Source organism: Pogona vitticeps, chromosome 1 (genome assembly GCF_051106095.1).
Source record: "Pogona vitticeps strain Pit_001003342236 chromosome 1, PviZW2.1, whole genome shotgun sequence".
Classification (NCBI taxonomy): Eukaryota; Metazoa; Chordata; class Lepidosauria; order Squamata; family Agamidae; genus Pogona; species Pogona vitticeps.
The window spans coordinates 211,593,397-211,618,153 of NC_135783.1; the positions used below are offsets into that span (position 1 = coordinate 211,593,397).

Here is a 24,757-nt window from a genome sequence, read left to right on the forward strand (position 1 = left end):
GGAGATCCTGGATTGGCATGTCAGGCAGCCAACAGCGCTGCTGAAAGGGCTGTGGTGGTGTACCTTTTTCAGAGACCTTATAAGCCTTTTCCCTGCAGCCATTTCCCACTTCTCATTCTCTTCAGAGTGAGAGTAGTTGCTTGCTACTTTCTAGCCGTGGCTGTGTTTTCACTTTTGTGGCAGCAAAGCAAACACTTATTTTGCTCATTCGTTTTATTTCCTATTTCATTCATTTCATTACTGTAATTTGAACTTTACTGGGAATTTGAGGGGGGATTTCTTTAGCTGATTTTGGTTAGGCTACTTCTTTTTGGAGGCTTGTATTAAGGCAGGGTGATCTCTGGTGGGGGGGAGTTTATGTGTGTGACTGTGGAATCCCTTTGATCAAAATTTATTTCCTGACTAGTTGTGTCTGGTGGTTTTTCTGTGTGTGTGTGTGTGCTCCTCCAGTCCATATTCTGAGAAAACACATTTAATTTAAAAGAAATTTATTCTAATTTCATTTCGTGGGTGTGGGAGACTTAGTTGGCAGGGTTTTGTTTAAACTGGTGGCTAGTTTAGTTACTCGTATTTTTGAAGGTTTGTATTAAGGCAGGGTGATCTCTGGCAGGGGGGAGTTTTGTGTGTGACTGTGGAACCCCTTTCACCAAAATTTATTTCCTGAGTGGTTGAGTGTCTTCTGAGTGCTTCTCCCGCCAAAGCACCTTTAATTTAAAATAAATGCAATCTTTAGAAATTGTATCATTTTCATTAGTGGGAGACTGGGGAGGGCTTTGTTTAGGCAGGTCACATTTTAGCTAAACAATTAGTTATTTTTAGAGGATGCCAAACGCCTGTGATCCCGCTGGAGAAAACCCCTGCCAAGATGCCAAACACCTGTGATCCTACTTGAGAAGACCCCTGCCAAGATGCTAAATGCCTCTGTTGCTGCTGGAGACAAACTTTACCTCAATGCCAAATTCCTCAGTGCCTCCTGGGGGCAAAAGCTACCTCAATGCCTCTGATGCTGCTGGAGAAGACTCCTGCCAAGATGCCAAATGCCTCTGAAGCTGCTGCAGACAAACTCTACCTCAGTGCCAAATGCCTCAGTGCCTGCCAGAGGCAAACCAAACTACCTCAGTGCCAAAGATCTCTCATTCTGCTGGGGCCAAATCAAACTCCCTCAATGCCACTTCTGTGCCTGCTGGCAAACTTTTCCAGCTGTCTCTGTCACTTTCGGGGGGGGGACCCAATTTGTGGGTGAATAACTCAGATGTCTGATATCCAATCTTCACTAAACATGATGGGCTTTTGGGGGAAAGACATAGGAAGCGTCTGTGTGATTTAGGCTTCTCTACCTCGGGGAAACGTTCCTGGGGGCATCCTCTTTGTGGCTATGTAACTCAGAGGTCCGGAACTCAATCTTCACCAACGTTTCAGCATCTGTAGAAAACTGTCTGATTACACTTCCCTGTGAATTTGGTGTCTCTAGGTGCCTGGGAGCCTGTTTTATAGCATTTTAGAGTGAAGATGAATAAATGAATTGATTCATTGATTCACCCAAGAATATTTGTAAATTTGTATTTGTTGATTCAACGACCTTGACAAATTACAAATTGCAATGAATTGCCATTTTTTAAAAAAATGATGCCCATCTCTACTTACGTGAGTCAGCTGCCTTGGGCAGCTAATCTGGAATGTTATGAAAGGGCAGGAAATGTTTGATTATTTAATTTATTGTTATTGTATTTTTCCTATCAAGAGCATTCATGATTTTTTTTTCTTTTTGGCTTATGTGTTAAAAATGACATGGCTGGGTTTAGGCACCAGGTACCTGAATGACTGAGTGGAGAGAATCATTTGGCATTCCACTTCAGACAGCAAAGTGTCTTTCGCCACCCCATGTGTATGTCTATTATGCATGGCAGGGTAAGAAAATTAGGGTGGTAACCCATTAAATCCCTGCTGGCAGAGGTGACTGGCAGTGAAAAGTGAGAGGAGAGTCAATTCTAGTTACTATTTACAGCCTCCAGGGTGTCCTCTGGAGCAGAAATGGGGTAGGTGTGCAGGGGTTAGGAGAAAGTTGCACTGCATGAATGGCTTACCACTTGTGTGAGATGCCATCCTTTATGAGGCAGGAAAGCGACGGTATGTGAGGCCTGTGAGAGCAGTTTAAGAACTACTGGTGATATCTATTTTTTAAAATGGGTAACATCTGGTATATTAAAAATGTTTACATGGCCAAAGTTATTGGAAGTGAGGTTGAACATTTATATCTCCTCCTCTTTTAATAGTATAAAAAGAGAGGGTATTTAAACCCCATTTGTCCTTGGATTAGAAAGTCTTAAAACCTAAGCTTAAATGCATTTAGTTGTACCCCAGTTCTGGGCCATAAATTATTGGCTGAAAGTTAAAGCATATTGACCAAAGTCCATGCAACATGCTTGCTGGAAGCAGATATAATCTCATTTGGTCATTTGAAAAAAAAATTAAATAGAAGATGATTGATTTGTGACCCAATTCTTTCTGCTTATGTTAGAACACAGAATAACTCAAGGCTTAAGGCAAGGCAAAATGATATAATAGGATGCTGAGAGACTCTGGGGTTGTCCTCTTTTTAAAAAGCACATAGATCACCAAGATATTTGGCTCTCACTTTATCTTTGAAGGCTAGAGAAGCCATTATCAGGTTTACATTTCAGACAGATGTATTCAGCTATTACAATAAAGAGACAGCAAGATGATTGGTTTGTTTAGCTTAGACAAAGAGACTTTTACAGAACTTTAGGGTGCAGTCTCCCTGACTCTAACATTTCATGTCCAGGATGCTATAAATCATACAGGGTTCAAGAGGGCATCCTCTCCCTGCAACTGAACTTCTCTCCACACTTCAACACACTTGTCCTGTTACTTGTGGTAGCCAGGTGGACAAACCAGGAACCAGTGAAGACATTGCCAAAAAAAGATCAGAAAACACTCCAAACATACAGGGTCCTGAGACTGCTAAAGACTTGTGGTCACTGGTTAGCTTTTTGTATCAGAAACCACAGTAGCCAAGGATCAGAGGTTTGTCATGGAAACAGAAATGTTCTTGTTGTTACCTGCTCTCAAGTCACCTCTGACTTATGGTGATACTGTGAATGAGGAATCTCCAAAATGTCCTTTCTTAACAACCCTGCTCAGCTCTTGTAAACTAAACCCTGTGCCTTTCCTTTAAGGAATCAATCCATCTCTTATTTGGTTTTCCTGTTTTCCTGTTACTAAAGGTGTCATCCTGTTGCATGACAATGCCTCGTCACACACTGTAGGTGAAACAATGGCAAAACTGACGTCCTTAGGCTTTCAAGTGATGCTCCATCCACCCTATTCTCCCAACCCGGCTCCTTCTGACTATTATTGGTTCCCCAACTCAGAAAAGACCTAAAGGGACAATGATTTGGGAGTGTTCTGGGGGCAACTAATGCTGCAAATGAGTGGTTACACCAGCAGTGGGAAGAATTTTATTTGCAGGGACTTAAGAAGCTGCAGGACAGATGTCGCAAGTGCATTGACTTCCTGGGGGAATATGTAGAATAGTCTAGATTTCTAGAGAATCCTGTCTTTTCATGATGGGTCCAAGCAGAACAGCCTGTTTCAACATTTTTGCTTCCAGAGATAGTTCAATATTGATTTTATCTAGGACTCACTTGTTCATCTTTCTGGCAGTCTAGAGTATCAATGAAGCTCTCCTCCAGCATCATATTTCAAATAAATCAAGGTTTTTTTCCTGTCAGCTTTCTTTACTGTCAAGCTTTCACACCCATACATGGTGATTGAAATGCAAGAGTATGGATGACCATGGTCTCCAGTGACACATCCTTACATTTGATGGTCTTTTCTAATTAATTCATTGCTGCTCTTCCAAATCTCAGTCTTCTATATTCTTTAGGAGTGATGATTGAATCAAGGTATATAGCATTTTTCACTCCTTTAACTTCTTTGTTGTCAATATTGAAGTTTTGTACTTTTTCTGTAGTCAGTTTTTGTGTTCTTAATGTTCAGTGGTGGTCCTGCTTTGGCATTTTATTCTTTCACTTGCACAAAAATTCATTTCAAGTCATTGCTGCTTTCTGCCAGAAAGTAGGTGTCATCTGCATGTCTTGATGTTTCTTTCACCAATTTTCACTCCATGTGAATCTCATCTGGTTTTCAGTATATGTTCTGTGTATAGATTGAACAGATAAGGGTATAAAATACATCCTTATCTGACACCTTTGCCTATAGGAAACAATTCTGTCTCTCCTTATTCTGTCTTAACAGTAACGTCTTGTCCACAATACAGGTTATGCATCACGATAATCAAGTGCTGAGACACACCCATTTCATTCAGAACAAGCCTTAGTTTCTTATGATTCAGACAGTCAAAGACTTTGCTGTACAGTAGTCTCTAAAGCATAGCCAGTGATGGTGAACCTATGGCACGCGTGCCACATCTGGCACGTGAAGCCCTTTCTTCTGGCACGCGAGTGAGTGGCCTGCCCACCCACCCACTCTTGTGGAAACAAACCTTTTGAAGTGGCTGCAGCTGGGATTCTCCCTTTCTCTTCCTGTTCTGGGTCCTTTAACTTCCTGTCCGTCCCCATGATTCCCCCTTTAATTTCCTGTCTGTCCCCATGATTCCCCCTGAAACTGCCACTTCCTGTTCCAGTTCTGGTCTTCCGGGCAGCATGGCAGCCACTGGTTTCTTCTCCACCCCCTCATTTTGGGCACTCGAGCCAACAAAGGTTTGCCTCCACTGGCATAGACTATCTTCTTCTGAAATTCTTTGGTGCGTTCCAGTAGCCGGTGAATATTTGAAGTATGATCTTGAGTTTCTCTTCCTTTTGGGAATCCAGCGTGAGCATCAGGCATTTCTTGCTCCATGTAAGGTAAAAGCCTTTGTTGCAACACCTTGAGTATCACTTTGCTTCCATGGGAAATTAAAGGAATGGTCCTAAAGTTACTGCATTCCTTGGCATCTCCTTTCTTAGGAATTGAAATGTATAGTATATTGAGTGTTTCCAGTCTGTGGGCCATTGTTTTGTTTTTATATTTGTGGGCATTTTCTTCTTAGGATTTTGACAGATTCCATCTCTGTGGCTTGAAACAGTTCATGTTAAAGGATGACAATTTTATTTGGTGCAAACAGGGTTGTTGTTACCAGTCAGTCATGGAATCTGTGCTCATGACATTCCTTAAGGTTACATCTTAAAGAAGGCATCAGCATTTTTTCTAACTTGTTTTCCTCATTAGAGTAACAGGATTTAAATGTCCTTGGTGCATATGGACAGTTGAGTGGATTCCAGCTTCACAACTGGAATGGAATGAAAACCTTGTGCCACAACACAGGATTTGTTGCCTTCATTAGTTGTGGTTAGTGCACTTTACACCCTTAACTGTGTACACTAGTCAAATAATTAATTGACTATGAAGAAGTATCCCCTCCGTGTAGCAAAGCAATCTGTGTTCACTTGGCAAATCCTCCTTTCGCTATGTATAAACTGTGAAATATATTTGAAAGTAAAGTTTTTAATTACAACTGGCATTCAGTGCTTATTGCTCCTGGCAATCGCTGCTGTGCTAAAATGTAGACTCATTTGTGAAGCAGGCTGTGGAGGAGTCCGTTTCCTACTGATTTAATATTAGCTTAACAATCAGGATTGTTTAATATTGGAACTGCATACTTAATGTTTATACAGTAAAACCCATTCTCAGATGTTGTACTATAAAGAGTAAAGGATTGAATCCACAGCCCTGAAACACACATCTGTGTATTGTTTATTTTAGGCTCACATATAGATCAGCAGGGCTCCCAGCTCTTATGAAGGGATGTGTGTGTGTGTGTGTGTGTGTGTGTGTGTGTGTGTATGTGCATACACACACAATTCTCTTACATATTATCTGTAAATATATTATAATGTGACTTTGGTTGAAATTCAAGGTCATAGTAACAGACTTCTGATACAGTGCCGTTTTTCTTTTCTGTCTTTCATTCCCTTCCATGTTCCCCAATATCTGCCCCCAGAGTCCCTGGTTCTCTGAAGCAGATTTTGAAAGTGCACAAAAGGCTGCAATGGGGAAACCATCATCATCGTTTCTGCAATTTAATAACATAAGCCATTCTGTTAATGGGAAGGATTCATCTGATACTCCAGGCAGCATTTAATGTGCTGCCTGGATAGCTCAGTGAATTAAGTACAGTGGTGCCTCACACAACGATGTTAATTGGTTCCAAAAAAATCAACGTTGTGTGAAACATCGTTCTGTGAAACACCATTTCCCATAGGAATGCATTGAAAACCGGTTAATCCGTTCCAATTGGAACGGATTGCCATCGCTGAGTGAAAATCCCCATAGGAAACATCGCTGTGTGAAACAATGTTTCCTTCATTGGAATGTATTGAAGCCGACTCAATACATTTCAATGGCTTTGCGAAGTCCTTTTTCGCTCCTGTAAAAGTGTCTCACAATGTTTGGAAGCTGTTTGAAATGATTGCAATGGTTAGCCCACCTCCTGAAACCTAAGCAAACTGATTTTGGTGTTGTTCTGACACTTCGTTAATTTATGGTAATTTTTTGTTTTCTCCATTAAAAACCATTGGATGGTCTGTCTAATGGTTTCCAATGGAGAAAACAAAAAATCATCATAAATTAACGAAGTGTCAGAACAACACCAAAATCAGTTTGCTTAGGTTTCAGGAGGTGGGCTAACCATTGCAATCATTTAAAACAGCTTCCAAACATTGTAAGACACTTTTACAGGAGCGAAAAGGGAGATCGGGAAGAGCTTTAAAAGGCAAACGGAGATCAAAGAGCCCAATGGTTTCCAATGGAGAAAATTCAAAAAAATCATCATAAATTAACGAAGTGTCAGAACAACACCAAAATCAGTTTGCGTAGGTTTCAGGAGGTGGGCTAACCATTGTAACCATTTAAAACGGCTTCCAAACATTGTAAGACACTTTTGCAGGAGCGAAAATGGAGATCGTTGTGTGAAAATCCCCCATAGGAAACATCGCTGTGTGAGGCGGCAAATTTAACAGAAAAAGGCATCGTTGTGTGAATTCATCGTTGTGTGAGGCACCCGTTGTGCGAGGCACCACTGTATCTGTGAGTTTGATTCCCCAGTGTGCCTCCCATGAGAAAAGCCAGTCTGTGTGGCCTTGGGCAAGTTGCACAGTCCCAGGGAACCCCTAAAAGAAGGGAATGGTAAACCACTTCCGTGTATTCTCTACCTAGGAAACCCTGGAAAGAGTCAACATAAGTCAAAATTTAATTGATGGGATTAATTATCATTTACATCTAGTGTACACTGAGGAATTTTGACATAGGGTTACAATCATCTCTGCTCAGATTATTTATCCATCTGTCTGTACTGTATTTGGATTGGCAGACATTCTTTCAAAGCTCATGCAAAAAGGTTTCCTTTTGTTTACTGACTGATTCTTTCAAGTGGAGATGGCTGGGATTTGAACCCAAGAACTTCTTCATGCAAAGCCGGTGTTCAACCACTGAACTAAGGATCTTCTTAGCTATTGTATATTTGTATCCGGGGGGGGGGGATTGTGTCCTGGACCTTGGTGGCCATGGCTTGAAATTCCCGGAGCTCTCACTCCGAAATCTACACGAGGCAGGAAAAAAAAGGGCTCATGGATTAGTAAGTAACTTTAAAGATTTACAATATCCTTGAGGCAACAGGAGTGGACTATAAAAGCAGTTTGTTTTTCTTAAAAACAAAAACAACAAGTGGCAGCTGGTGTGTGAGGAGTTATAAGAACTAGAAAAATAGTTATAAGAACTAGAGATAAGAAAGCTGTAATAGAATTACAAGCAAAGAGGAAGGAACTGGAAGGGATTCATCTGGAAAAGATACAAAGAAACTTTATCTAAAAAGAGATTTTTTAAAAAAAAAATTAGTAACAGGAACTCCCAAGTTATTAGCTAAACCATCTTCTATAAAGAATAAACGTAATATAGGAGTAATACAAGATTTGAATGGAAAATGATGTAATAAAATGAAGGAGAAATTGGAAGCATTTCAAACATTTTATAAAACTTTATATACTAGTGAAACCCTTCTATAATGAATATTGAAGATTATATAAAAACAGTTTTAATAAAAAAACTGTTAAATGATGATAAAAATAAAATGGAACAGTTAATTACTGATAAAGAAATAGAGGATATTATAAATAATTTAAACAAGGACACCCCCCCAGAACAGATGGATTAGGCCCGGAATATTATAAAGTATTTTTAAAAAATCTTATACCAAAGTTAAAAGTGTTATTTAATAAGATATTTATGGTAGAAGAAATCCCACATTCATGAAAAGTCATTGATTGTTTTAATATTGAAACCAGATAAAAATCCAATAAATATGGAAGCATATAGAACCATATTACTGATAAATCAAGATGCTAAGATATTCATGGCAATAATGACAAAAAGATTAAAAAACTTTATGGGGAGTTATATTGAAAAAGATCAAAATGGATTTATACAAGGCAGGCAAATGTCAGATTTAATGAGAAGGGTACTTAATTTAATGCATTTAACTAAAGAAACAAATATATTCGCGAAGGCTTTCACGGCCGGGATCTAATGGTTGTTCTGGGTTTTTCGGGCTCTTCAGAACACGGCCAAAGAGCCCAAAAAACCCAGAACAACCATAAAGAAACTAACTCTAAAGCTGGAGTATTATCGTTAGACATATTTAAAGCATTTGATTCAGTGGAATGGGATATGTTAAAGACGTTAATTAAATATCTAGGGTTTGGACCTAATTTTAGGCAGATAATTCACCAATTATATTCACAAAATACAGCTAGAGTAATAGTTAATGATGGAATAACTGAGACAATGCACCTAGGCCAAGGTACAAGACAAGGTTGCTACCTTATCTCCAGTATTATTTACAATGATAATAGAATTATTGGCACAGATAATTAGAGATGATAAACAGATTGTAGGGATAGAACATAAAGAAAATGGTAAAATAAACTTGTTGGCTGATGACACGTTACTAAAAGTTAAAAATCCAATAGAAACAGCAGAAAGGTTTAAATCACATTTGGAGGAATTTGAGGGTATAACGAGATTAAAAGTAAATTGGGGAAAGTCAGAATGTTTATTGTTAAACCATTCAGATGAGGAGAAAAGAAGAATGAAAACAATATTTGAAGGTAAAATGGGAAATGTTATTAAATATTTAGGGATTAATACAGTGGACCCTCGACCTATGGAGTTAATCCGTATTGGAACGGTGTCTGTAGGTTGAAAAGTCCGTAGGTCAAAAATGCATTTCCCATAGGAATGCATTGAAAACCATTTAATCTGTAACTGACCCAAGAAAACACCCCTACTGGGGGAAGCCCTCCCCTGGTAGGCCCAGTCCACCCTGGGAAAGCCTGCATTGGTGGGGGAGGCATCTTGGAGGTCCCTGCCACTGCCGATAGTGCCTTTATTGTGGTGTTAGATTTATGTTGTTTAGGTCAGATGTTAGATAGATAGATAGATAGATAGATAGATAGATAGATAGATAGATAGATAGATAGATAGATAGATAGATAGATAGATAGATAGACAGACAGACAGACAGACAGACAGACTGACTGACTGACTGACTGACTGACTGACTGACTGACTGACTGACTGACTGACTGACTGACTGACTGACGTTTGATTAATAAATTGTCTTCTAAACCTCATGGCTTTCTACATGTTAAATCCTTTACAAGCTAGGATTACAAACTAAGGTTTGTTTGGAAGTGGCAAGCCAGGATCTAGCTTTGGATGACTCCTAGCTAAACATTCATTCTCCATTAGAGAATGATTAGGCTGATCAGAAGAACAGCTGTTTACTGTAAGCCAGAGCCCTCTTCAGGTGTTCTAAAATTGTAAGCATGGAAGGAGAAGCATACTACAGCAACACCCTGTCTGCTTTTGACTTCCCTGTGTTGACAGGGATCTGCAAAGAAGCATTACTCATGTCCAGCTGAATATGCTTACAGAGGTCCATGCAATCATGGAGGTTTTTAAGTACATTTATGTGAATGCTGTTAGAACTTCTCTTCAGACCTTCCTTGTCAACCTGGGGAGGTTTGAAGGGAAAGGGAAGGTGCATGATTGTACATGCTCAGCTCCCTTTCCTTGTTTAACCTTCTCAAACTCAATTTACCTGGAGACCGCTGGAGGCAGAGTCTGGCTGAGGCTGGGCCACATCAAGATTTCCACAAGAAAAGCTTTGTTTAAAAATTCCAATCTTCTCAAATCTCTTTATTTTTATTTTTAACACAAAATAAGATCAAAAATAAACAAATTAAGATTTGGTTGTTGTGGGTTTTTCAAGCTCTTTGGCTGTGTTCTGAAGATTGTTCTTCCTAACGTTTCACCCGTCTCTGTGGCCGGCATCTTCAGAGGACAGGAGTAGCACTCTGTGCTCTGGTGCAGTTTGTTTGGGAGTTGAAGTGTTGTGAACGCACGTGCCCAATAGAAACGAGGCAGCCAGACAGGCATGGAAGAAAACACTCCATGACAACGCTGCTGTAACTTTCACTCACTGAGAAATGTATCTCTGCTTGCATCAAGCCCAACTGATGTCCTGCCTCTGAGTGCCATATACCCCACCGTGATTGGTAGGTTTATTCAGCTCCACACAAAACACTGTAAAATGCCATACATATCAAACTCGCGGGCCGCACTAACATTAAACTTTCATATTAAGGTGGGGGCCACAAACTATCATCCCGAGGGCCGCAATCAGCCTGCGAGCCATAATTTGAGACCCATGCTTTAAAATGTGTGTATAAGATTCAAGATTCTACAGGCTTTCTTGTTGTGAACATAGCCACGGTGCTAAGTGAAATCTTAGTTCCTATCTGGGAAAATGACGAATCACTGTATTTTTCTGTTGCTTAGCATTATCGCTACTGTCAAAAGATTCTGACTTTGAATACTGTGAAAACATTTCTGCTATTAAATTATTTTTCTGCTGCAAGCTAAAAGGCCCAAGCAGTTCAGCCCTTGAAATTTTATTTAATCATTGTTCAACATTTTAAAAAAGTGCCCAGTTTCACCTTTGCTGTGCTGTGGTGATTAATATCTCCAGTAAGCCCAATTGTAATTAGAGAACTATAATATTGCAAGTCTAAAGCTACAGTTGTGTCATTATTATTACTCTCATAGTATTAACCAGCATTTCAGTTCATTTTCTTCAACAGTATCTAGATATACTGGAGAACTTCTAAGTTTAAAGCAAGCCTTCCTCATCTCCAAAGCTTTTCAAAATAAAAATGCATTTTCTTTATCGTCAACACCAATGCATCTTACTGTATTCACTTTCCACAGCACAGTAACTCTAATCATCACTAGTGAGTGGGTTTTTAGAAGAATCAGTATACAGTTTATGAGAAAAACCCATGTCAGTAGCTGCTTTCTTAAAATGTGTTCATCTCTAGAGGCAGGCAAGACTAGGGAAGATTTGCAGAGCAAACCAGATTTTTTGCTTAACTTGGCGAAACAAAATGAATGTATATATGACTCACCGAATTGAAACTTACTAGGCAATTTATTTGAATCTTACACCTCAGGTTTAGTTCACTATTTTGTATACAGTATATTCCTGTCCTTGTGCCTTAAATTTATTTTGAATATCCTGGAAACATCTATTACCCATTACTTCATTATCCATACATTGCATCGCAATGCTGACTCAGCACAAATTGCATTCAGAGATCCTTAGGACAATAGGAGAAACTGTATTTGCTATTCATTCCTCTGAGACTTCCCAGCCACTTTCAAAGGAATTACATGCAAACAAACTTCTAATTTTCTTGAATAAATTATCTGCATCTGAGCAGCAGGAAAACAATTTATTCTATCACCAAATCATAAAATGGACACCTTGGCTTAAATATTTAGATGATGACTAGAAACCTATTGTTGTTTTTGTTGTTTTGCATAGTGTTCTTTGGCTAATTGCAGCTAATTAATGTCCAGGATGTATCTTCTTGTCCATGTGCCTGGTCATAGACCCAATTGTGCAATCAAGATAAAAAGGTAAAGGTTCCCCTTGACAATTTGTCCAGTCGTGTCTGACTCTAGGCGGCGGTGCTCATCTCTGTTTCCAACCCATAGAGCTAGCATTTTGTCCCCAGACAATCCTCCATGGTCATGTGGCCACCATGGCTAGATATGGAACGCCGTTTACCTTCTCACCAAGGTGGTACCTATTTATCTACTCACATTTTGCATGCTTTCGAACCGCTAGGTTGGCAGGAGCTGGGACAAGCGACGACGGGGGCTCACTCCGTCATGTGGATTCGATCTTACGACTTCAGGTCTTCTGACCTTGCAGCACAGAGACTTCAGCGGTTTAACCCACAGCACCACCACGTCCCTGTGCAATCAAGATATGCCCCAGCAAATATCAATAGGATTCATTCCACTATACTGCATATTTTATTTCATACAGAACACAGTAACTTGTATTCAGTTTCACAATAAACTAGTACAGTATAATAGATAGCTGCTTTCCAGTTTTGTAGAAGAGGAACTGAGTCCTAAATGTAAGTGATTTCTAGGGATACTCAGTGAATGCAGTCACCACTATCATCATAATCTTAGAACTGCAGCACCGGAAAGGACTTTATGGATCATCAGATCCACAGCGTCAAGGAAGCACAGTGAGGAATTGAACTCCCAGCCTCTAAACCACTGAGCTAGCAATCTGAACTGAACTTTGGAACTTTATCTGAACAGTCTTTGTTGAACCCGAGTCCAGATACACTTCTTTCTTCTTCCAAATATTGGTATATCATAGTCTTATTTTGTAACCTCGAACACCTCTGTTAATGGTTTCAAAAAACTTTCAGACCTTGGAGTTTGCCTTCCAAGTGGCCAGAGAGAAGCTGTTGCAGTGCTCCTCTAATCTGTATATTTATTTATTTACTCTATGAATAAAGCACATTCCTTTCAGCATGCTCAAATAGGCTTATGAAATAATTTTTAAAAAAGAATAAAATCAGCTCACTAAAACACTTAGCAGTGATTAATATACATTTAAAAAAGTAAATCTAATGCGCAAGAGCCTAATGGCCCTAAAAGCCGGTAATGTTGCTGGGCTTAACCGTTTCTCCCATAAACTTGTACCAGCTGCTCCTGTGACACTACAAGGCTATGTTGGTTGTGTCTTAAATCTTTTTGTGAAAGGTGTGATTGCTTGGCAGGACATGAATGTGGGTGTTTGCAGAGGCATTTCCAAGTCAGGAAGTAGAGACCCAGCAAATGACATTGCAGCACTTCACCATCTTGTGCAAATCAGCCCATATTTTCCCATCCCAGTCTGTATTGTTTAATGTCCAGGCATGCGACACTCATCTCAAAGTACAGGTGCTGGAGATGGTCTAGCTGCTGAATAAGCATGAGGAGAGGGTTCTTTCTCACGGATGCTTGCTTACAAATTCTAATACTAATTATGGCCAAAGCTTGGTAGCCTTTGCAAAGCTATGAATGGTTGAACTGCCCTTTTAAAAATCAGTCTGTTTGGAAACTTTGAAAGCAAAGATTGGTGTTAATTTTTTTTCTTTGAGAGAGGAAACCAAGACTTTTATAGCTGTCCTAGAGGAAAACAATAGGCTATTATAATGAAATTGTGACCCATTCTGCTTTTTTATGTTTCCACATCTCTCTGCAAGGATAGCACTTGATCTGGCTTCCTTCATTATTATTATTCCACACTTCTGTGCAAACTGTCTTCTTTAAATAGGTGATTACAGTATCTTCTTCAGTGAGAAAATAGCAAAATAGCTTCTATCCACTCATTTTCTTGTGCTGACGTTTTCATTGGCAGCTTCTGTGCAAGAGAAAATAGCTGTATTTTCCTATCGATTTCTTCAACCAACATATAGATTATCCTACACTGATGAAGCTCGGAAATACTAAAAACAGGTTGGCAATCTCTGTATAAGAGTGATGCATGTGTATACCGGTCAGACTGTATTATAATGTGCACATCCTCAAATTCTGATAATACAGGGTCTTCCATAGAAGTGTTACTGAGACAGTGTGATGATAGCTGCTATCTTACCCGTCATGCCCGAAAACTGATTTGTAGCTTAGCGCTAAGCATGTTTCCATGAAAACGATTCCAGCTAAGCTTTTCTTGGTAAGTGTACTTAGATTTTTACACAAGGCAAAGCTTTGTGCGCATACCTTTGTATGCATCAGTGGATACAATAGGACTTCTGAATAAACATGACTCACATACAACATATCCTGTTGATTTAACTAGGCTGTCATCCAGCTGTGAGGGGGAACATGCACCTGTTTGATTACAACTTTCTCCTAGTCACCTTTGAAGTTTCAAAAAAAGTTGCTGTTAAACCCTGCACGGCAGGTGTGTTTAGCAAAGATCTTGATTTTAAATGCATGTTGTAGGTGTTGTGGATTGTGTGCGAGAGAGAGAGTGGAGGAGGAGAAAGCGAGATGGGTATATGTTTATAAATAACTTCAAAGATTATTGATCCTGTCCAGAAATTTCACTGTCTATATTGTCATCTCTGCTACAACCTTTGCATAGTAATGAAAATCAGTCTTGCTGTAGCTCTTCTTACTTCCTTTTCTCCTTTGGGATTATGTTTGTGATTGGCAAGCTTGTCTGTTGACAATCTAGTTTGCTGGTGAATTATTAGTATGCAGTATATTATTAAATTAGACAGATAACACTTCCCAGTTGTAGAAAGAGAAATTGTCATATATAGATTCAGGGTTTGGTGTAAACTGCTTCACTAATTATATGTAATTATTATTTATGCCAACATGCATTGCTTATTACTGCTAAAAATTTTTGAAGGAATTGAACAATTCCAAAAATATAGTCTCTCTCATGTGACAGTTCTATGCAAGTATTGCAGATTTTTAAAACATATTTTTTCTATAGGCCACTGGGAAAAGCCACACATATCTTGTTTTTTGCAGCAAATTTGGTGTTATTTTAAACCAAGTCTCTAGCAACTTGAAATGACCTTTTATAGAAATGCATGTCTTTAATCACAACAGACATCTAGTGTTTCAGTAGAAGGACAGGTGGAAATATCTTTGTCAACACTGATTGAAAAGTAAGGTGGTGGTGTAAAACCTATTTTTCGTGTACCCAGAAATAGTAAATTTGGAGTGGTGATCCACGTCGACAATTATACTTTTTCATTGATGGTACATGCTGTATTCTGGAGACATCTCCATTCTGTGCAATCCAGGTTTCAGCCCCAATATGCATAATTTTGACAAATTCTGAAAATTCTTTGAAGGCTGACAGGAAGCTTCTTATGATGCACCTTTGAGCTCATGTGATTCCCAAGTCAATGTGTTAATTTGCAGAATCTCAAAAGGGCAGTTTCTGGCAGCTTGCCTCTAACTTCTTGCAAATTAGTTGAGTGGTAGTTCCATATTAATTTCTGAGACCTACGAACTGTAAATAAGCACAATAGAAGATACGTACTTCCTCTGAGCTTCTTTGAGTTTTCAGTTGACACTTCATTCTTAAACAGTGCAGCATTGGCTAGAGTAAAAGATCTGCTAAATAAATCAGAGGATTAAATGACTCATGCTTGTAATTAAATATAGTTTTATTGATTAAAGAAGCAGGATATATTTGCTGAAGAGATTCTTGGTTTTCTGTCTTAGGGCTAGAATTGTTACACAAGGTGTGGGGGATGAATTCTTATGCATATTGAAAGCATCGGCAAGATTTGAACTATTGCTGTTGCTGACCAGATAGAATATTTTTTTCTGAGAAAGTACTGTATATCTGACACAGTACCTCAGATATGTTGGATTATCACTCCCATCATATCCCATCAGCATGACCAATGGTGAGGAGGGCCTGTGTAATATATTATTGGAGCCTGCGAAATTTACTTTTTATTATCTGGATTTGCTCCCTCTTCTCTCCTCCTCTAGCCAGCATGGGGAGACATTGGGCTGTAGTTTAAAAAAAAAAATGAAATTTACGGGCTTTTGCAGTCTGCTGTTTTCTTCAGAATGAGCAAAGTCATCCCAGCGATTACACCTTGTTGCGCCTGGGGCATATTACAAAGCCTTGCATAGGGTTCACTTGTTATTTTGCATGGGTACCATCACTGTAAGAGGGCAAGTTCCCATTTGGGTCACCACCTGTGAATGTCAGGGAAGGGACAGAATGCAGAAGACACCTTGGAAGGTGCCTTGCAGCCGAGGAATGTCTTGACATTTGCATCATGTACCAATTTATGTCTACATGTGTGGATAAGATAGAAACGAGACAGTATTGGGGGTTTTCTGGGGCTGAAAGTGACTTGACAGAAGGATCTCTGCCTGTTCGATGCATCCTTGTATCATTTTCAGGGTAGTGCAGGCTGAAGTATTGTTTCAAAGGAGATATTAACCTGATTTGGGTATAACATTAACATATGTTTTAGTACTAAATGTAAAAGCTTCTCACTTGTACTGTATACTTTTGTGTCTTCTTGCATGGCCAGACTGAGAAACGTGGAAGCATTTATTTCCCTTTCTGTTGAAGCCAGAGGCCATATTGGCTACAGCATTCTGAAAACAATGTTTCTGTGCTGTGAGGCAGGGTAGGCAACCTGGTGCCCTTCATATATTTTGGGTTCCAACTCCGTTCACATGTTTTGTTCTTACCATCCACCAGTCTGGCTAGGACTGGTGGGAATTGTAGTATAAAATATATGGAGGGAACTATACTTCCAATCCCTGGGTGGTTAACCCTACCTGAAATAAGGTGAAATTAGGTGAGTTCATTATTCATAGCTGGATGCCTGCGAAGTGTTTTCCTTAAACCAGGAACGGGGAGTTGCCAGGTCAGAAGCTCATGGTCCACAGAAGTTGCCTGTTCTGCTCACACGCACACTAATGCTGTTGTCTCCTATCATTGCCGACTTACACTGTCTGAGCAATGAACTAATTCTTGAGCACTGATTGTATTCATCCTCCTCTATCATTTCCTTTTATAGAGAACTTGAGGTCTTTTGTTCCTACCAAAACAGCCATTTTTAATACCTTAGGAAAACAAAAAGTCTTGGAAATGAAAAAAATGAATTAACTTGGTATGATGCTGAGAGAACTGAATGTGTGTCTCAATATCTGTTTGGTTTAGGTCCTCCAGTGGCGCATGCAGCAGGAAGAGGCTGCCCGCCTGGAAGCTACCATTGCTGCCAGAAGAAAGGAAGAGGAAGAGGAGAAAGAGAAGTTGCAGAAAGAAAAGGAATCACTTCAGAGAGCACAGGATAAAGAAAAAGTATGCAGAGTGTCCGTATGTGTGTACGTGTACATGTCTGTGTGTGTGCGCGTGCACGTGCATGCATGTGCATGAGTGTGTGTGTGTGTGTGTGTGTGTGTGTGTGTGTGTGTGTGTGAGAGAGAGAGAGAGAGAGAGAGAGAGAGAGAGAGACTGAGAGTGAGAGAAGGCTTAATATGGTTAAAGTGTTAATTGCTCTTGATATTTTATAGCCTTGTAAACAGCCTGTAAGGTTACTGTAGGGATTATTGAGTGCTTAGTGGAGATCTGCCAGTGCTTCTGGCAGCTTGGAATCCCATGCCATTTTCAGGGTTATCCCATTTAGTTGTCAGTTTGTGTGTGCATGTGTGTGTGTGTGTGTTTGTTTGCCATTGCCATTATCGTTAACAGTGCATTTCCAGGCATACGCTTCATGCTTGCATCGTCCTCATTGTCATGGAGAATGAGCAGTGCAAAGCAACTAGTGGCTAGCAGTTTTTCTGCTGTCAAGAGAGCTAATGTGGCAAAACGGTGGTGGTTTCCAGTGCTGCAGCAAGGTATGCTGCAATGCACCAAATAAGCTTCTCAGTGTACTGACTGCACACTGTAAACGGAGCATCACAGAAACAGCTTTTGTGAGTAGAGGGCCCAGTGCCAGTAGCATGGGGGTGGGGAAAAGAGAAGAAATGGCTGTCACTCAGTTATATTTCTGCATTTTGATTCATTTTTGTTGATCAGCTGAGAAACAGAGTACAAAACCAAACCTTGGTCGTACTCAAGAAAATATATTAAAGGAGTATTCCATAAACAGTAGACTGTGTGTGTTTTGTTTCTTGGATTCTGTTTCCAGGAATGTAGCTACATAAAGTACTCCCCTAGCAGTGAAAGCACTCCCAGGGCATTAAGACCAGTTGAATTAAGTAGGGCTTGCCTCTAAGTATATGCACATATGGCTGCAGGGCAAGTTACTTTTGGAAAGCAGCATCCTGTTTGATATATGTTCCAGTTGTTTTTTTAAAAAGCATTTCCCCTTTTTCTTTTCCTTTTTTTCTGGCTCTCCCAGTCTTTTAGGTGGGATACCCAGCCTGTATTAATGAATTTAAATATAGTTCATTCCTAAGCAGTATAAGCCACAAGATCAGGCAATACATGCAGCTCACATATGATGTAGCATTTGTTTTAATTGTGTGTGGCGGGGGGGGGGGTATGAGTAATTCTTTTCATACAAGTAGTTCCTTTATACAGTAATTTCTGAAGCATTTATTGAAATTAATATTATTATTCTGTCTGCAATTCAGTGCATGCAAAGAATTTGTTCTTGCACAATTTCCCCAACACCCTTTTGCAGACCAGAACTGAACCCATTCCCCAGTCTAGGAGTTCTGGCTCTCCAGTAGTCAATCTTCCCTGAGGTCACAGAAGGTCCTTCCTCTCAGGAGTCTGTAGAGTTTGACAAAGCAAAACTGTGCTATTTATATACCACCCCATAGCACTTAAAGCACTCTCTGGATGGTTTACAATCCACTTTGCCCCACCCACCAGCGAGCTAGGTACAGTACTTAATTTACTGCTCTTCGAAGGATGGAAGGCTGACACATCCTTGAGCTGGCTACTTGAGCCCATCAGGATCAAACTCAGGTTATCAGCAGAGTCTTCACTGCAGGACTGCAGTTTAACCCCTGCACACAGGGTGTGTCCTAGAGAAATTGGAGTGGGTATTGTTTTGTTTTTGCATTTTTACTTGCATTATTTTGTCCTGCTTCCAGAGGACATCACTGATGATGCATAGAGTGGTGTACAGTGTGGGAGTGAACCTTACTCCTATTGCTCACCTTCTGTTCACAGTGGTAGGGAGTAAAACTGCAATGCAATTTACAAATTGCGTTTTTAAAAATATGTTTTTCCTATCTTAGCACTATAGAGCTAAATTTAACACTATAGCACTGAACTGATATAGCAGTAATTGAAATGCTTGCCCTATGTTTTGTTAGTTCAGCCCTATTTCACTTACTAAACATTAGTAAAAAATGCCAGTGAAAGAGGATGATGATAGCAGTAGAGAAGGGTGAGTGAGAAGGGGAACTGTATGGACACTTGGGAAAAAAAACCTTCCCACAATAATTGAACATTTCTGTGTGGACTATGGTAGTGATTTAAATGCCAGGGTATGGTACAATGAAGTTCATATCAACTCAGAACAAACATCGGTATGCTCACACCTTCAGTCACTGAGACCAAGTTCCAGGAGAAGTTTAAAAGATAACAAGAGGAACTGCTTTTGAAAAAATCACAGTGCCACCACATGAGAAGACAGGAAACACAGGCATATCAGGAATGAGTACAAGTTCTGTTGTTCCCGTTTACAGTGGGAGTAGCCAAAATAAACCACAGAACATCTTCCTCTGGTTTGTTTATGGTATTGTCTAAAAGTAGCTGTGGTTGGGTCTCTTTGGTTTGCTTCTTTCCAGACAAACCAGGGAAGGAATCCATGGTTTCTGGTTTTGGGGAGAGCCAAATCATAAAGCTGATGGGAGTATTTAGGTGACACAATAAATTGAGTGGGCAACGTCAGCAGTTCTCTCCTGTCATACCTGTGTACATCTGAATTCCAGTGACAGAAGTGTGAAAATGCACATGTTCAGATTTTATTATATTTTTAGTTCTGCCATAACAGCACCATCCTTTAAAAAAAAATAACGCTTTTTACACACCTCTCCCCAATCCAGTGAGCTAATATAGAGCCAACCACTCTGGCCATACTGTGCCTTGTCTAAATATGTTCAACGTATGCTCTTTCCAGGGAGAGGTAATCCTCACTCCTTTACCTCCAGATGAAGGCGATGCCCCGAAGATGTTTCAGCTTCATGCCAAAAAATACTCAGCGTAATGTAAAATACTCTTAATATAAGAGAAGGCTCCTATGTGATAATAGTGGTCAAAAATTAGGGGATGAGATGCCTCCCCTCCTTGAAGCATATGCCACCCTTGGCCCCAACTGTCTCCAGGTATCTTTTTCACAAGCTAGGTGTAGTAGAGGACTCTGCACGATGGCTTGATGGCTATTCATCTGGACATCTCCACCCAGATGTGTTCTTCTTCCCTCATACAAGATAAAGAAGTTTGTATGTAGAAGACATGTTGCCAACAGGGTGTGTACCAAGAGCAGTGGTGGCTTCTACTGCCAGATGCCAGCATAAAGGAGATGTGAATGTGAGCAACACACTACGCTGCAGGAGCTCTCTGCCACCTCCTCATATTCCCACTCAAGTTGCTTTGAGAACATAAGAGCTTTATGTATCCATTATTCAATGGTCTCTCAATGTTAGAAGAAATAAAACAGCTAGACTAGAATGCTGAAGGGAGACTGCAATCACTGTTGATTGCATGTTATTCTTACTGAATGCTCTGTGATTTAACAAAGTGTATTAGGCTACTAAGTTGAATGAATAACTCACAGATTTAGGTATCTGGCTGTGGAGCCAGAGGTTGGGAGTTGGATTCCCTGCTGTGCTTTCTGGGAGAAGAGTCAACCTATACAGCCTTGGGCAAGATGTACAGTCCCAGGGTGCCTCCGAAAGAAGGGAATGGTAAACCACTTCTGAATACTCCATACCTAGAAAACCCTGAAAACGATAGTCATAAGTCATAGTTGACTGGACAGCACACAATTATTATTAAGTATTTGGTTACCACAAAATACGCTCAGTTACACACCAAAAGTACTATTTTGAAAAGCTAAGTAGGCTTTGTTAGACAACAACAATGCACAAAATATATTAGATATATAAGCTTGCCATTTAGAGCCACTGTGGTGCAATAATTAACACAGGGGGAGCATATATAATCCTGATCATGACTTCAGTATTCAGATAGTAATTCCAGAGTTGACCTCACCAGCATTTATGTGAGAGCACGATTTATCACTTAGGCAATACCATATAAAACCAGGCAATTAATGCAATCGGATACATTTTGTTATAAGGCATAAACATGTCCGGTGATATTTAGCAGGATTGTGGTAGTAAACAGAGGTACCTAATTCCTCCAACCTTATATGCATATAAAAGTAGCTTAAATAAAACTATACTTGCTATTAATCTCTATTAAGTTTCACCCCTTTGCTGGTGAACTCCAGTGTGCTAAAACATCCCTATTCTGAAAATACTAGCTTTCCTCTCAACTTGCCTCATGAGATTATATTCATGCCTTGGAAAGAAAAGTTGCTTTCTAAAAAAAGTTCATTTTAGGACTAACTGAACCTGGAATACATTCCAACATAGGCACCTAAAATAAGCATATTCGTTGTGTTTTATCATCATACAAAAGTTTTTGAGTTTGCTTTTCAAACCAGTAGTTCTGAGATAGTTCCGCTGACTTCACTGAAGTTAACAGAACTTTCTGTAATATTTTAAAGGGGAATGAAATATGATTTGTGTTTTCCATCCTCTGAATAGGATGAAGTTCCAAAACAGTATTGTAGTTCACCTGTGTCTCAGTTTTATAAAGAGAAGTCTGCAGAAAAGTTTGTCTCCCTGCTTCTCCATTTGAAAGTAGACATCAAACACCACCATCACCTTAGAACTGTAGAGCTGGAAGAGGCCTAATGGACCATCAAATCCAGCCCCTTCAAGGAGGCCCCATGGGGAATCAAACTCCCAACCTCTGACTCTGCAGCCAGATACTTAAACCACTGAACTATCCAGTAGTTCAGATGTGGGTTGAGTGCACAGAGCAAGAAAATGTGCATACTGTACTTCCAACAGAAGTATGCCACATTCCGTGTTAGCCCAGATAACTGCTATGGCATGATACTCTAACTTTCACATCAAAAGAATGGTGAGGCTAAGGTTGCATCCAACTCCCAATTATTTCATCAGCCCAAGAAATTTAGTAGATACTCATTTAAAGTGGAGGCTGCCATCTAGTGAAACTCTGAATGAGTCTGAAAGCCCTCAAGAGTAGAGGATCCATTTCTCCAGCTGTTGAGCCCCATAGCAGAATGGAAAACATAGAAACAGATTTTTCAGAATCTCATGGACAAGGGCAGGGAGAATTATTTATGCTCTAAAGATCACCCTAGCCATTCATTGGGATTTCTGTTTGTGTGTTCTTTAATGAAGCTATAAATTTTGTTAATTATAAATCATAGATCCATATTGTCACTTAATTTTGACTGAGTGACATATCTTCAACTCCCTGTCCACAGTAAATATTGTAAATCATCTGCCTTTACAGTAATCATGGTTTTACTTCTCTTTTGAATATTAACTACTGGTATTTTTCTGAGTTGGAGTTAATGAGCCATTGTCATAATGCTAACTTTCATTTTCCTGAAAACAAGTGATAGCTCTTTTCCTTTATTTTTTTAATTTATCCCCTTAACTGTTTTCTAATAAACTTAAAGAAAAGTACTGAGGTACAAACAATCCACTCTTTTGGTTACTGCTGTGCAAAATGTTCCATGAAATATTCATAGCATCACAGAATAATGGAGTTAGAAGGGGCCTGTGAGGCCATCAAGTCCAACCACCTGCTCAGTGCAGGAATACAAATCAAAGTGTATCTGACAGATGACTGTCTAATTTTCTCTTCAGTGCCTTTAACATTGGAGCACTTGCCTCTTCTCAAGGCAATTACTGCACTGTTCTAACAGGACGTTTTTGCTGATATTCAACTGAAATCTGACATCTTGTAACCTGAGCCCATTATTGTATGTCCTGTACTCTGTGATGACTGAGAACAGATCCTGCCCCTCCTTTGTATGACAGTCTTTCAAGTATTTGGAAAGTGCTATCCTCTCTCCCTTCACTCTTCTTTTCTCAAGGCTAAACATGCCCAGTTCTTTCAGTTCTTTCCTCACAGGGCAAGGTTTCCGGTCCCCTGATCATCCTTGCTGCCCTCCTCTGAACTTGTTCCAGTTTGTTGGCATCCTTCTAAAGTATGGTGTCCAGAACTGTTCAATAAGTGTTTGTTCTTTGGGAGGAAGTGAGCTACTGTACTACTATACTGAACATGGCAATGGAATACTCTGCTTATGTTCGAACATTTCCTTCTGGGGAGAAATCTCAGCTTGTAAAACGATCAGTTATGTACATAAGGTTGGGCAGAAATGTGTTCTATCCCATCCTGTAGTTCTCATTTTAACTCTTTCGGAGAGGCCCTGTTGGGTCCAAGTCACTTTATTCCACAGTTTGGAAAATACCCTCCCCTGCATACGTTATTACTGTTAGTGTTCCCAAAAATGTTAGATATTTGTTCCACTACTCATTACGTTTTAACTACATTTTAATTCCTTTTTTGAGGTGCAAAAATCCATCTAGAAAATAAAATAATTTGGTTAGGGCAGCCTTTCAAAATGGCCCAGCAAAAGGTTTCCAGGTCCCTCCAAAGTAATAGAAAAAGTTTAAGTAATAAACCTTAATCATTATACTGGAAAAAGTTATACTGTTTGCAAATGGAATGTTGCTGGCTGAAATCCTGTTGGACAATTTTACACTGTCCAACAAGGATGATGTCATCTATCATGGCCCTGTCACAGCTAGTTTGGGGAAGCAAAAAGTTTCATAACCCCCCCCCCCGATTTAAGGGATTCCTAGTGGTCCCCTTTGTCCTAGGGCAGACTTCAAGGGCTGTGGAACAGGACATAGAAGGATTTAAAGCCAGATAATCACTGCCATTAGTTGGAGTGATGATTTTCTAGCTTTTAAATGTCCCCCCTCCCATTCCACAACTTCCAGGTTTCATGCCTCAGGATGAAATTGATCCCTGGGGATCCACAAAACCTTGCATGGGGGAGGGGAAGGGCTGTAGAAGTATTTTATTGTACCCAACAAGTTGAAGCACAGCCATGGCTGACAACATCATTCTCATTGTGTGGCATAAAGTTGTACAACAGGATTTCAGACGTTATGTCATCATTGTCAACAAGAACAAGGCATGACAGGGCATGCTGTTAATTATAATGCCTTATTTCCAGGCTCTTGTGTTTCCTTATCACTGCAGCTACAATCCATCACTGTTTTCCAGAACATATTGGACAAGAGAATTGAGAGACAGGGGGTGTATAAACGGATGTCTGCTTGTCAGGAGAAAGGACAGGCTGGTGAATCAGATTCCTCTTCTCCCTGCAATCCCTCCCAGGCACCCCCTGAAATCTGTTTAGTGTTCAGAAGAGCTTCTGGAGCAAGTTGCAGTGGAAGGGGGCAATAGGAAGTTACACAAGTAGAAGCCTGTTCCTATCAGATGACTCTTCCGGCAAGGAGGCATTTTGTGTCCCATGACCCTGAGAAGGTGAAAAATCTAGCTGCTGCTGGTTGATCCTGAGCCCTCAAGAATGCAAGAGATGGTACCGCAGATGGAGGATTGGTGGCTCCAGACTCAGACAAGGATGCTAGATCCCTCTTCCCAGCCTGTAAGAACAACATTGAGAAAAGGTGAAGGCCCACCTACTGAAATTGATAAGAAGTGCTCAGTCCCAGGGGATGT

General features: G+C 40.0%; 1 protein-coding gene across 6 annotated transcripts in view; it reads left to right on the forward strand.

Moving 5' to 3' along the window:
* Positions 1-24,757, forward strand: part of CCDC148 (coiled-coil domain containing 148) — a 151,242-nt gene that overhangs the window by 93,664 nt on the left and 32,821 nt on the right. For all 6 annotated transcript variants that reach the window (XM_072982785.2, XM_072982796.2, XM_020801165.3 and 3 more), the window contains exon 11: positions 17,153-17,293. In XM_072982785.2, coding sequence (XP_072838886.2) covers positions 17,153-17,293 — 141 coding nt within the window. The remainder of the gene's footprint in view (positions 1-17,152; positions 17,294-24,757) is intronic.